General features: G+C 41.2%; 2 protein-coding genes across 2 annotated transcripts; both read left to right on the top strand.

Annotated features, from left to right (window-relative positions):
• Positions 1-361: 361 nt before the first annotated feature.
• Positions 362-5,126, top strand: cops5 (COP9 signalosome subunit 5). The gene is made up of 8 exons (XM_079181282.1): positions 362-626; positions 868-1,102; positions 1,797-1,925; positions 2,347-2,412; positions 2,655-2,740; positions 2,901-3,012; positions 3,773-3,921; positions 4,870-5,126. Exons 1-8 carry the CDS (start codon positions 490-492, stop codon positions 4,955-4,957), a joined length of 1,002 nt encoding a protein of 333 aa, XP_079037408.1. The 5' UTR covers positions 362-489; the 3' UTR covers positions 4,958-5,126.
• A 3,290-nt stretch (positions 5,127-8,416) lies between these two features.
• On the top strand, positions 8,417-12,816 carry ppp1r42 (protein phosphatase 1, regulatory subunit 42; the record flags this gene model as incomplete). Its single annotated transcript, XM_079181151.1, has 8 exons — positions 8,417-8,548; positions 8,622-8,788; positions 8,875-9,013; positions 9,722-9,838; positions 11,497-11,614; positions 11,799-11,939; positions 12,124-12,196; positions 12,684-12,816. 8 exons carry the CDS (start codon positions 8,417-8,419, stop codon positions 12,814-12,816), a joined length of 1,020 nt encoding a protein of 339 aa, XP_079037277.1.
• Positions 12,817-12,901: the final 85 nt, after the last annotated feature.

Here is a 12,901-nt window from a genome sequence, read left to right as displayed (position 1 = left end):
CGTCAAATACCGTTAGGCCTAACTTTAAGTACAGTGTCAAAGAGCTGAAAGCAGAAACCTTTATCAGGTGATCTGCTTTTCTGAAAAGCGCCGCTAGATGTCAGTGACGCCTCGACAATTAACTAGTCTTCCCTGGACTAAACCATGTATTCTGGCAGAGGGGTGATATCATTTTAATATGAGTGATATATATACAGTTGAATCACTTCAGTTGGAATATTATTGTTGTGTATGTAGTTAAACATGATTGTTAAAAATGTAGTGTATCATACAATCATATTAAGTTCATAATTGTGTAACATTATGACAAACGTCCTCGCGATCACACTTTGGTATATTGGTATCATTCACTGTCATGGCTTCCTGACCAAGTGGACATTTAGCCCTGTTACGGGATCAAACTATTGGAGAAATATAACATTTATTCGCTAACCTGAGCAGAAATAGGGATTTTAAGACTAGATTTGTCTTTTGCTTAGATAATTGGTCATGGCGGGTGGCAGCACGGCTCAGAAAACATGGGAGCTATCTAACAGCATGCAGGAAGTTCAGAGCATAGACGAAATCTACAAATATGACAAAAAGCAACAACAAGAAATCCTCGCTGCTAAGCCATGGACAAAGGAGTAAGTGCAAAACAGTAATGTGATATCCAGTCCAAGTGATTCTTGAGCTAAATGTTCGATGTCGTATGTTGTTTACTGTTAAAAGAACCCCATTGAGAGCTCGGCTACGAGCTAGCATTGGCTTATTTGTCAACAGCGATAGCTAGCGTTAACTGTGTGGGGTGTTTACATGTATTTACTCCTTAGTATCATCCCTAATGTATACCTGATAGTGAACATGTGTCTTTTCTTTGACCCGTAGTCATCACTATTTCAAGTACTGCAAGATCTCAGCCCTGGCCCTGTTGAAGATGGTGATGCACGCCAGGTCCGGGGGAAACCTGGAGGTGATGGGCCTCATGCTGGGGAAGGTGGATGGTGAAACCATGATCATCATGGACAGCTTTGCCCTGCCCGTGGAGGGCACGGAGACTCGAGTCAACGCCCAGGCTGCGGCGTATGAATACATGGCCGCCTACATTGAAAACGCCAAACAGGTCGGTACACTGACTTTCATTATAGGGCATTACAAGTGACTTTCATTACATATTTGGTGATTGAGAGAGGAGGAACCAGACTCACTGTTCAGTTACATCATTTAGATTTATAGTTCATCACTTTCTGGGGATTTAATTGATTGCAACCATGTTTTTAATTTCGAGACTTGGGCACGTTTCATTCAGTTGTGCAAGAAAACCTACTTTTATGTTTTTAAATGTGGACTAGACATACACCCATGTGAGTTTTGAAGCTGGTACCCAGATGTGATTGACGCTGTATATCAGATTATATACTTTTGTCTACAGTTACTACTGTGGTAGTTATTGGTTTATTATCCTTAGTTGTATTACACTATTAAAGACACTGTTACAAAGCAACAAACAGGAATACTGCTTAGCACCAATGTGAATAATGAAGTACCTTGATCTGTATTATTGATCAATATTTCAATATGAAATTGTGTATCCCGTGAAAGTAGAATGTTATCCTTATCCCACCACTATCTCCCCCGCATTGTCCTATATACTGTTATTAAAAATTCACCATTAATTCTCTTTCTCTCAGTAATAATACTTTTAAAACTACGTTTTCACGCTTCCTTTATTTTCCCCATTGTCTGCGCTGTTCTTGTATAATGGTGTATTGCACGCCTTGAATAATAATAGCCGACATCTATCTCTATTCCCTCAGGTTGGCCGGCTGGAGAATGCGATTGGCTGGTACCACAGTCACCCTGGCTACGGCTGCTGGCTGTCCGGCATAGATGTCAGCACTCAGATGCTCAACCAGCAGTTCCAGGAGCCTTTTGTGGCCGTTGTGGTGAGACTCCGGAAATAGCGATCATTTTTTTAAATGTCAAGCCAAATGCTTCGTTCACTGTGATTTCTAATTGCACCACATGAGGTATTCAGGGAAGTAAAACCATTTCTGTCCAACTATGACAAAAACAAGTTAATGTACGTGTAACAGAGAAGAGGGGAGGGGGGATTGTTGATGTATTGGTTGTAGGTTTTGTATGTAGTACTGATGAGTATGATGTTATTTCAACCATATATGCCTTTTACACTTCATTTGGTTTAGCAGTGCTTAAATGCCATGGGCGTCGTATAATTAAGTGTGCGTTTTCAGCACACCGACAGCCCCAGTAAAAGGCTCCTGGTGGCCGGATTTGAGTGGTCCCTGGAGGTTTGCGTGACCCCTGACTATGTTTTCCTGTTCTACTGTATCTCGCTTCCTACAGATCGACCCCACTCGGACTATTTCAGCAGGGAAAGTCAACCTTGGCGCTTTCAGGACCTACCCAAAGGTAAAGCAAAGACTGCATACAGCGGCAGTTCTGTAGCTCTAATAGTAATAAAACAATTTGATATTAATGATTCATTTGCATGTGGGTTTTTGCTCATGTTTGTATACAATAATTCATGATCTTGTAATTGCCTTTGTGTTGCATTACTTGATTCCTTATTTGTGTAATAATAAGCTGGTTATGGTCCAGAAAAGCTTTTTAGTTTGTTGGTAATTCTTAGCATTTCCTCTTTGGATCTTCAGGGCTACAAACCTCCTGATGAGGGACCCTCAGAATACCAAACAATCCCCTTGAACAAGATTGAAGACTTTGGTGTTCACTGTAAACAGTGAGTATGGATGTATATCACAGTGTTGTCACCATATTGCACATATTTATGACATACATCCTGTAAATTCTATTTTTTTAATTTCTAAATTGACTTCAGTATTTTTTTATATGACTGTGTATTGTTCATGGCTCATGTTTTTGCTTTGTGTGTTTTTTAGGTATTACGCCTTGGAGGTAACTTACTTTAAGTCCTCCCTTGATAGAAAGCTTCTGGAACTCCTTTGGAACAAATACTGGGTCAATACCTTAAGTTCCTCAAGTCTCCTCACGGTATGTAGACAACTTCAAAAGACTAAATGACTGCTAATTGTTTGACATTTTGATTTATGGTTCATTATTGCACTATAACTCATTGAGACGTTCGGTCACCCGCTTGTGATGTCATGATTTATTGCCGCTTAGTAGCTAAGAGTCGCTGTTTATTGATTTTAGTAATGCGCTTAATTTACACTTTTAAACATGGGAGATAAATATTAAAGTGGGACCCTACTCCGGTGATACAGATGCTGTCGTGGTTCACCATGGATTCCTCTGCCCCCCCCCCCCCCCCCCCTGCCCAAGTTCATTCTAAAGATTGAAATCCCCTCAATGTGAATTCCCATTGTGGATGCAGTCACTCTGTCCCGAGCTTGACTAAACAGTCTAAATAGGCATCGGGCTTATCCAAACAGTGAGCTCTTTGGCATTCTGGATGAAGATGAATTGACTAGATGTCAAGGACGAGCTGCTCCTTGGGTGACGGGCTTTGTCAGTTGCTACACTGTCGCCCTAGTCAGGGGCCCCTGTGTCATTGTGTTTTAATTACCTTTTCCACTCAAAACACGGCCTCACCTTAAGCAAACTTTTCACCGGCTTCTCTTCATTCAGCGCAACGCGCAAAGTGTTCCCACTGCTTGTTACACAGATTTGTTGCCGTTCTGCAAAATTCTCTTTCTTTGTGTAAAGTCTGTTATCCGCCTTTTGTCGGCAAATTGTGCATGAATTGGTGTGTGTGTGTGTGTGTGTGTGTCTGTGTTTGTTGGACGGTCAGAACTCGGACTACACCACAGGCCAGGTGTTCGACCTGTCGGAGAAGCTGGAGCAGTCGGAGGCCCAGCTGGGCCGAGGCAGCTTCATGCTCGGGTTGGACACGCATGACAGGAAGTCTGAGGACAAGCTGGCCAAAGCAACGCGAGATAGGTAAATCGTTTTCTCAGCAAAGAAAGGCTGCGGACTGAAATGTGAACTTCCTTAATTTTGGGAACTATAATTTCTGTGTTTCCCACTTGCTTACTGTATATTATAGATGCTAAAAAGAAAGTGATTGAGAGTATTACTATTAGCTCATTTAATTATGTTTAATTACTGTGTGATATTTAGTATTTGCCAACTCAATTGGTTTGTTGATGATACATTATTGTCCTCATATTATGTTCACAATAACTTTAATCTTGTAGAAGATGTGTTGTTTTTAACCCATTTCCACAAATATTTTGTTTAAATTGGGCACTGATAAGGACAGTTGGTAATACACTTATTTGTGCCAATTCAAATTTTGTCAAATTTTAGGATTTAGGGTTGCAACCAACATTATTTTTAGCACTGATTTTGAGCTGCAGATTATTTTTCCAAAAGAGACAATTATCTTATTATTACTGTCCGAAACCCAAAGAGATTCGGTCGACAATGATAATAAACAAAGAATGATTCAAACAATTCACCGATTATCAAAATTGCTGATTATTCATTTTCTGGCAGTCAATTAATTGACATATAATTAATTTCTTGATCTGTAGTTTATTAGGAATTGTATTTACAAGTAGTGTGATTCAAAACAGAGCAAGACAAATATAAACCTGCAGCACTATTACATTTTGTATTTATTATTTTATAATAATGGATTAATTAAATATGTTAATGATTTAAACCAACCAAAAGAGCATCAAAAGATAACCTACTAATCTGTTTATTAATAATAGTTACTGTAATATCTGATGCACAAATAGAGACATATACTTCAAACAACACCGTCACTAGTTATTGCCCTTGATAGTCTAATACCAGTGTAGATGTTACACATCTGTATGTTGTGTCTGTTTTTCTGGGGTAATTGAACTAATCATCATTTTTCATTATGGTTTGTTTTAGCTGCAAGACAACCATAGAGGCAATTCATGGCCTGATGTCCCAAGTCATCAAGGACAAACTCTTCAATCAAATCAACACATCCAATTAAAACCTGAACTACGAGCTGATTTGGATTTTTACCTGGAAGTGTTTTCTTGTGCATGTCTAGCACTTATTGGTTTATGTTTAACTTCTAAGGGTCTGGGTTTTTGGGGGTTGTTTTTTTTTTCGATTTGCTTATTGTGTCCTAGAAGTAGTTAAGGGTTATACAGTCAAAAATAAAGAATAAAAATTACAACTGCTGTCTGTGGTTATTTCATACAAAAACAATTATATGATCATATTTTACTCTATATTATGCAACATAAACACTTGCACTGGTGTATAAGGTGGTCGACACATATTCAGTCCTTTGTAAATACTATTCTTAAGACGTGGGGCTCTGACTGCGGCATTGTTTCCCTTAATGCTTTGGCCGTTGCTAGAAAAGCCTTTTGCATGTGCATGGGGCCCTGTATTCTTCCTGCAGCCCAACATTTCAACACACACACACACCATGGCTGCATTTAACGCACAGCCTAACCAAGCACCAGTCAGTCAAGTGTAGCCTGTCACAGCATTACATAATGGAACAACAAACTCGAGCTTCTGCATAGGCTCAAAGGGAATCGGCTGCAATGTGTGGGACGTCTCTGCGGAGTCACTCCCAGAGCCCGGTTTGGCTCTCGGTGGTACACACTCCGGCGTAGTGGCCAAGCTCGTCAGGTCGTGCTGTGGCAGTGATGCAGCGCAGAAACAGAAGCCGCGCACACTGGAGTCTATTCACCCAACGTGTCTGCTCTCCGTCGAAGCAGACACTCACCAAGTCTGTCTTTTATTAAAGGGCAGCCGCTTTGGCTTGGGTTTGTGTCATGTCTTTTTTTTCACGTTATTGTAATGGCTAAATGTATATTTTTGATGTCATGTATCGCAGAGGAGACCATCCCAGTGGGGCAGTGGAGGTGTCTGTTTTTTCTCATGCACATGAGCTTTGGCACCACTTTTTATAATGATTTTCTTTTACCGTTATTTAGGCCATGTCCTGAATTGGAGGGTGTTCAGTGTAGAGATTTAGAAAAGGAAACTTATTAGATTATGTTTAATGTAATTTAGAAATGTGAAATTGTTGGAATAGGTTTTTTTGCACACGTTCCACTGAATAGCTTGTGTTTTTGCCAGCTATTTAAATGTATTACATGGATGACTGTCACAGTGCTGAGAAAGTATTTAGAGTATGCACTTCTAAAATAGTTTCACCTAATGTTTGGTCTTCCATGGCGATTTAAGTATCAGTGAAACATATTGAACTCGTTGGACATGTAAATATTATGATTATCACCAGATGGACATTTATATGCATGACTTAAAGTGAAATAGGAAAATGTATGTAAATTCTAATCAAGTCAAATTGTGGGCAGCCAAAAATCCATTACTCGTGTATTTCACCTTACTCTTTTAACATTTAGCAGTTTTCTAATTCCAAAGTATGTTCCTCATTAACATAAAAAAAAGATTTCCCAGATTGCAGAGGAATGCCTTCTCCCTGGCTGTCCACACAAACATAAAGGAGTGAACAACAACCGGCAATGACTGATATGAGAGCAGCAGATTGACAAGGCTCATGATTAATAGCTAGAGGTAGCTACAGTACTGAGGCCCTATAGATCTAATGACCCCACTAAGATCTGGAGATGTTGTGTTTAGTTTGGCTCTCAGAGGAATTAACCCCACAAGCATGGCCCCATCGTGTGTGTGTGTGTGTGAAGAAGCTGATCCCCGCTCAGAAAGCTGGAGGTGCTACACTTCCTCTCCGCCATGTGCTCCTGCATAAGTGGAGGCAAGTCACTCCCTTACAGGAAACCCAGGTCTTGACATGATATAGATTAACACTGCAGGGGTCACTGAGAGAAGTGGGCTGTGGTCCTGATTTGGTATGTGGTCTTGAAAGATAGCTTGGATACATGTCATCTTAGCAGAAAACATAAACAGCACACATTTAAGTAAACATTTCAGTGGATGGGAGTTGTGTTATTAGTGTCTGATAAGGCCAAAAGTCGCTACTTACTTACACTGTAAAATCATTTTTAACATTCCACTTTCTTACATTCATTTTGTTTTTTCAAAACCATCACTGGATTCCAGAATAATAAAGCAGGATTTAGTTTGGCACTCCCTTTTGTCAAAACGGTCATTTATCTTTGGCCATTCTCTGCATTGTATTTGCAATTATTGGCTACAATTAAAATAACAAACTACTGTTTAGAAACTACTAGTATTTCCCTAAAACTGCGATAAAACAGTTATGGATGTTTGGGCGTAACAGAAATATTAATCATATCAAGTCACAGAAAATGATTTCATTGCTGACAAATTCCGTGACTAATCCGTTGCTTCTGGGGTTTCCATAGCAACATAGTCACAAACAAAACGGCCTCCCGGTTCATTTAACGGTACAACTTATAACAGTTTGGCTAGCTCGCGTTTCCAAACTCTCTGAAGACGTCAAAGAGGTAGGACAGTTTAGTTAATAATTTACATATTTCCAAGTTCGCCATATTAAGTGGGAGTGTTGTGCTAAACTTGGTAAGAGAATATGCTATTGCTTATGGGGGCTCCTAAGCTAGCTGTGACTTAGCCATTGCTATCTAGCTAACTAACCTAGCTACATCCGGGTCCTCCCCAGCTGTGTTAACCCCTTCACCACCGTTCCCCGGCTATTTGCATATTAAATGATATTTCCTACGTTGGGCCTACTGCTCCACGTGCTCCACCCGGACAGCTATTATGAGTGTCACACTTATTGTTTTTTGACAATGATAAACTGCTCTCCCCGAGTCCTTGGAGAGGAGAGGCCCAGGATTGTATAAGTCCAGTTAGCCTTTAGCTTCCATTTAGCTCTGGTCGATCGATCAGTGCCTCTTGTCTCCTGTAACCTCGGCCTTATGGCCTTGAGATCAAAGTGTGGAAAATACCTGCCGTCACATCTCTACCTTCCACTTCCACTATTTTACCTACACACACTGAATGTCGTATAGTTAGCAGGTGAGGAGAGGCGACGTATAATGAAGCCTGTTTGCTAAGAAAAATCAAAGTGCAAATTGTCATATCTCAATGTCAGGTCAAGCTGATAAACAAGCCCCTTGAGTACTGAATGAAAGGAACTGGGCTCCTAGAAGCTCTGCTCAGCCTGCCAGGGGAATTCTAATATCAGTATGAATTGAGTGGTCACCCAACCTTTGGCCTCTTAGCAAGTTTCCTGGAGAATAGTGATGTGTTTTTTTTTCACATCAATTATCCCTAACTGCGAATTGACAATCAGGTTTTAGGCCATTTAAAGTTCTGTACGGGGGTTAATTCGTCATTTGGGATTACAAATGCTGAAGTAATGTGGCATTATTACATGGTTATTCTGAGGGACATTTGTTTGCCCCGCTAAGGTCTTTTTTCTGTCATTTTTCTGACAGTTCGAGCCACTGCTGTGGGGTTGAACGCTCGTCTGAGGCTGAAAAGGATCCTCTCTGAAGCCACCATGGTGCGCCTGACCATAGATCTGATTGCTAACTCTAGAAACCACTTCAAAAAGAAAAGGGGCCTCTCCCTCTCACAGTACCTCAAGACACTCACACACCTCCACCTATTCAGCAAGGGCATTGACGACATTGTGAGTATCAACGCTGACGATTTAATCCTGTGCTTTTCTTCTCGTATGCCTCACTTTTATGTTCTGTTTTCAGGGGGATCTCTCCGTGTGCAGGAACCTCACCGTTCTTTACCTGTACGATAATCAGATCACACACATTTGCAACCTCGGCTTCGCCTCCAACCTCACCCATCTTTATATGCAGAACAATAACATCACTCAAATAGATAATCTCTCCAATCTGCAGAAGCTCTCCAAACTGTGAGTAGACACACCGATTGTCGTCCTGCGCTGTGGTAAAGGTCTACGGTGTGTCTGAACATGTGTGTGGTTTTCCTGCTCGGTAGGTATCTGGGTGGGAACAGGATCGCTGTGGTGGAGGGCTTAGAGACACTCTGTGAGCTCAAGGAGCTTCATCTGGAGAATCAGAGGCTGGCACCGGGGGAAAAGTTGCTCCTTGCCCCAATGTCTCTCCTCTCACTGGCGGTATGACCTATTTTTACACTGTTCAGTACAGAGATAGTATGTGCAAAAGGAGGATCCGCACTCTCTTTAGTTTAAATGATATATTTTAAGCAATCAAAAGGTCAAGAGGAAAGCCTGTTTTTCTCTTTTCATGCGTGGTTTATCAACCTGGTCGGTTGTCACGTCAAGTTGAAAAGATCTCAGATTCCTCAGAGGCCAGTAATCCATGTAAAAGCAGTAATGTGCTGGGTTTGATGATGTCAAAGAGACCTCTGTTGCTCTCTCATGGTCTGACAAATCAGTTAGGTGTGTTTACTTTGTTTACTGCCCAGGCCATGGATAAACACACCAAAAGCCTCAGCTTCTTGTTTGTTTGGATAATTAGAGCAATTGCTGTGCAAATTTTAAGAGTTCCAGCTTTTTATAAATGTGTCGTTATAGAACTTCAAACCCAGATGAATATTTAACAACAGCACTATCTAGAGTCTGATTCGGACAAGATGCCAATAGCTCAGCCATTTAAAGAGAACATATTTAAATGATCAATTCAAATGGATCACGGGCAAAGAAAATACTGTAAAGTGTACATTCAGTTTGTAATAGAAACACTTTTACTTTTACTAAGTAAAACATTTGTCTGAGGCTTTAGGGCTCATTGTGTCATATTTATTTGTAGGATTCTGTCAAAATGAACTCTTCTCTCTTCATGGACCTGAATTTGTTGCACAGGAATCTCTTTGTGTCCTGAATATCAATAACAACAACATTGATGAAATCAGGGACCTGACAGTGCTGAAGGAACTCCAGCATTTTTCTGCGGCTGACAATAGATTGGACAATATGGAGGTAAATATAGTTTTTTTTCCCACCAAACTTAACAAAAAATGTCTGCGAAACTAATTCAAGACCTTTTCCTCCAGTGAAGTAGAAACTGAATGCGTGCGGTGCACTATACAGTCAAAGCAAATACTACCACAGCACAGCAACTGTGCATGATATGGTGCATTAAAGTCAACATACCGGCTATTAGTCGATCGGGTCAACATTAACATTGTTCCGTAGCTTTTCTGCAGTGATGTGTGAAATGATATGGAGAACAGGGTTCTAAGGAACCAAATCCTGCAAATCCCGCCATAGGGTTCCCAGTCTCCATGACTCGTTCAGGGTCAGAATTATTCAACAAATCAGCGAGCCATTCCCCTGAGACCTTTTCTCGCTGACAGCTTTAAACAAGCACGAGTTTCTCTCTTTCCTTGGGAGGCTGATTTTTCCTCTCTGCCTCAGAATCCTCTATTTGATCCCTTCAACCACCAGTTCTTTACTTTATGGGAGATTCATCTGAGGCAGAGATAGGATATATCCTCACTGACGTCCTTTAAGAATAACCTGCTCTCTCTCTCTCTCTCTGATGGCTTTCATTTCCTGATATTTTAACTGAAAAGGTTCATTTAACACTAGGATGACACATTGAAAGCGCTTTAGAATTGACTACATTGCTGAGGCTATACTTTCTTTTAACACAAATGGTTTTCCTTTGACAACGTTAATGCAGGTATAATTGCTGTACAACGTGTCGTCCTTTTTAGCAGATATCTCCTATAATTTATACAACCCGTCTGCCACTATCGATCCTGCAAAGACAGCCCTCCGAAGGATCAATCCCTTCTTCTGCGCCGTTCGCTCGGAATCCAGAGGAAACGTTATGGATTTTTAAAATAGATTATGACAGGCAGTCAAGCTCGGGTGACAAATGGGGAGCATCTTCAGAGACCGTTAGCAGTGTGCGGGGCAGAGAGGACAAGGGAATCGAAAAGCCCTGGTCAAATGCAGGTTCATAACTGGGCCCATCATTAGTCCAGGCAAGAGAGCCGGCCGAGCAACAGCGAGTCTCCAGCCTCTGCTGTGCTCCACGCCCCCGCGTGAGGGGCAATTTGGCGCTGGGCCGCTCTTCAAGTGAGGGCCTTCTGAGTGACGGCCCTGACACGATCATTTATCAAAGCCTGGGAGCGCGCGGTGCTCAGGGGTCCCCTCTGAACTGATTGCAGCAAGAGGTTGGAAAAGTGGAAGCGCTTTGGCCAAGACAGGAAGGCAATGAACAATCAGAGCGTGTCCAGAGAGTATTCATATTTCCAGGCTTGGATTAATGTGCCTTTAGATAAACATACAACTGCAGGCAACTCGCTGGAGGAGCCAGCCTCACACACCGCCCCAGGAGAAAACGTGTAGTTACATGACACCGGGCGACACTGTTTATTAAAATAGACGGATGTGTTGTTTATGTACTTTCCATTGGCCCTTGTACTTCACATTAACATTCACCTATACCAAGTCTTTCAATGTTTTCCCCCGATGTTTGTCTCAGATTAGTGATTTAAATATGCATCATATTTGTTTAACAAAAAGTTGCAGCTGTAGAGACACACTGTTGCCATTTGAACGTATTAGTTGTTCAAATGAAAGCGCAACATGTTATCGGGGAAGTTTCTCTTCTTGTGTGCTTTCAGGAGTTAGAGGATGTGTTCAGCCATTGGCCTCATCTGCTTCAAATGGATTTGGGTGGAAATCCTGTGTGTAAGAAAACTAAGTACAGAGACCGCATAATAATCGCGGTCCGAAGCCTGGGTGAGTTATTATTCATTTTTCTTTCTCAATGGCATCCTAATATAAGAATGCACTTTATTTCTTTCACTTGCCCAGGCTAATCATTAAAAGGGACACTTAATGACAAAAGGGAAAATAAACACCTTTCACTTTTCAACTTCAAATTAAATGTTTGTTTGTTTAATCTATTTATTTATTTGTATAGAGGTTCTGGACGGCAGGGAAATTCATGATTTAACCAGACAGTTCCTTATTAACTGGAAAGCATCCAAAGAGGCCAAGAAGAAGAAGAAGAAGAACAACAAACATTTGATGACGGGATCCTTAATCCACTTTCCCTTAACAAGTAAGTCACGAAATGCTGTTCTTTTCAATTTACTGTAACATCTTTGCCCAAATAACCACAGTTATCTGATTGTTCTGTTGTTTTCACGTTCGTCATTCTTCACTTCATTGGGCTGGGTCGGATTTTACACATCTGAATTTGTGTGACTCTACTGTGTTCCACTGTGACTTTGTCTGTATTGCAGATGACTTTAATGCGTGTCAGGGTCCAGGTCCTGGTTACGTCGACAGCCACGCCAACGTGCAGCATTCTCTCAGGTGCAGAATCACAGTTCACACACATCTGCCGTTAACACAAGAGAGAGAGAGAGAGAGAGAGAGAGAGAGAGAGCACATTCTTGTCTCACTCCATTTCATTACTCACTAAATTATTCAACTGTGGATAGTAAACTAGCAGCGTTAACCGGCTGTCATACAGAATTTGTGTACTTCATGATGAAATGTACAAATCAGGACTGGTAATAGGGTTTGAACTCGTCCCACAGAATCCATCTTACAATTCCTCCCAAAATCAAGAAGAAATGTTTTTTTAGATTGGTTTAATTTTTGAGCCGAATCAGTTATTTTAATTGCCCTCATTCTTCCTTCCTGACAAATGACTTGCTATTTTTGTGATCCTGTTCTCTCGATTAGCAGTGTTTAGTGCTGTCGATCCCTATTGAACTTTCACTACATTTTAGGCCACAAAGTAATAATCTTCTGATCCATGATCTGATCATTCTTGCTGTTCTTTTTTAAATCAAAGGGCACAACAACTAAAGATTCCTGCGAGCGGACATCTCCTGCACGTGGCTGCCTCCTCGCCCATTAAGACAAAACCTACCAGTCCACTAAAATCTCCACCCATGCAGGACGAACCCTGCCACTGCCTGGTTTAACGCTCGCACATTTACCAGGACAGAGAAGAGTCACTGTCACTCACTTATGATGTCATAGCTGCAGGCACTTCAGAGACACTGCGGT

This window comes from Pholis gunnellus (genome assembly GCF_910591455.1).
Source record: "Pholis gunnellus genome assembly, chromosome: 20".
Lineage (NCBI taxonomy): Eukaryota > Metazoa > Chordata > Actinopteri > Perciformes > Pholidae > Pholis > Pholis gunnellus.
Note: the sequence above shows the minus strand (reverse complement) of the source record. Positions and strands in the feature narration are given on the sequence as shown.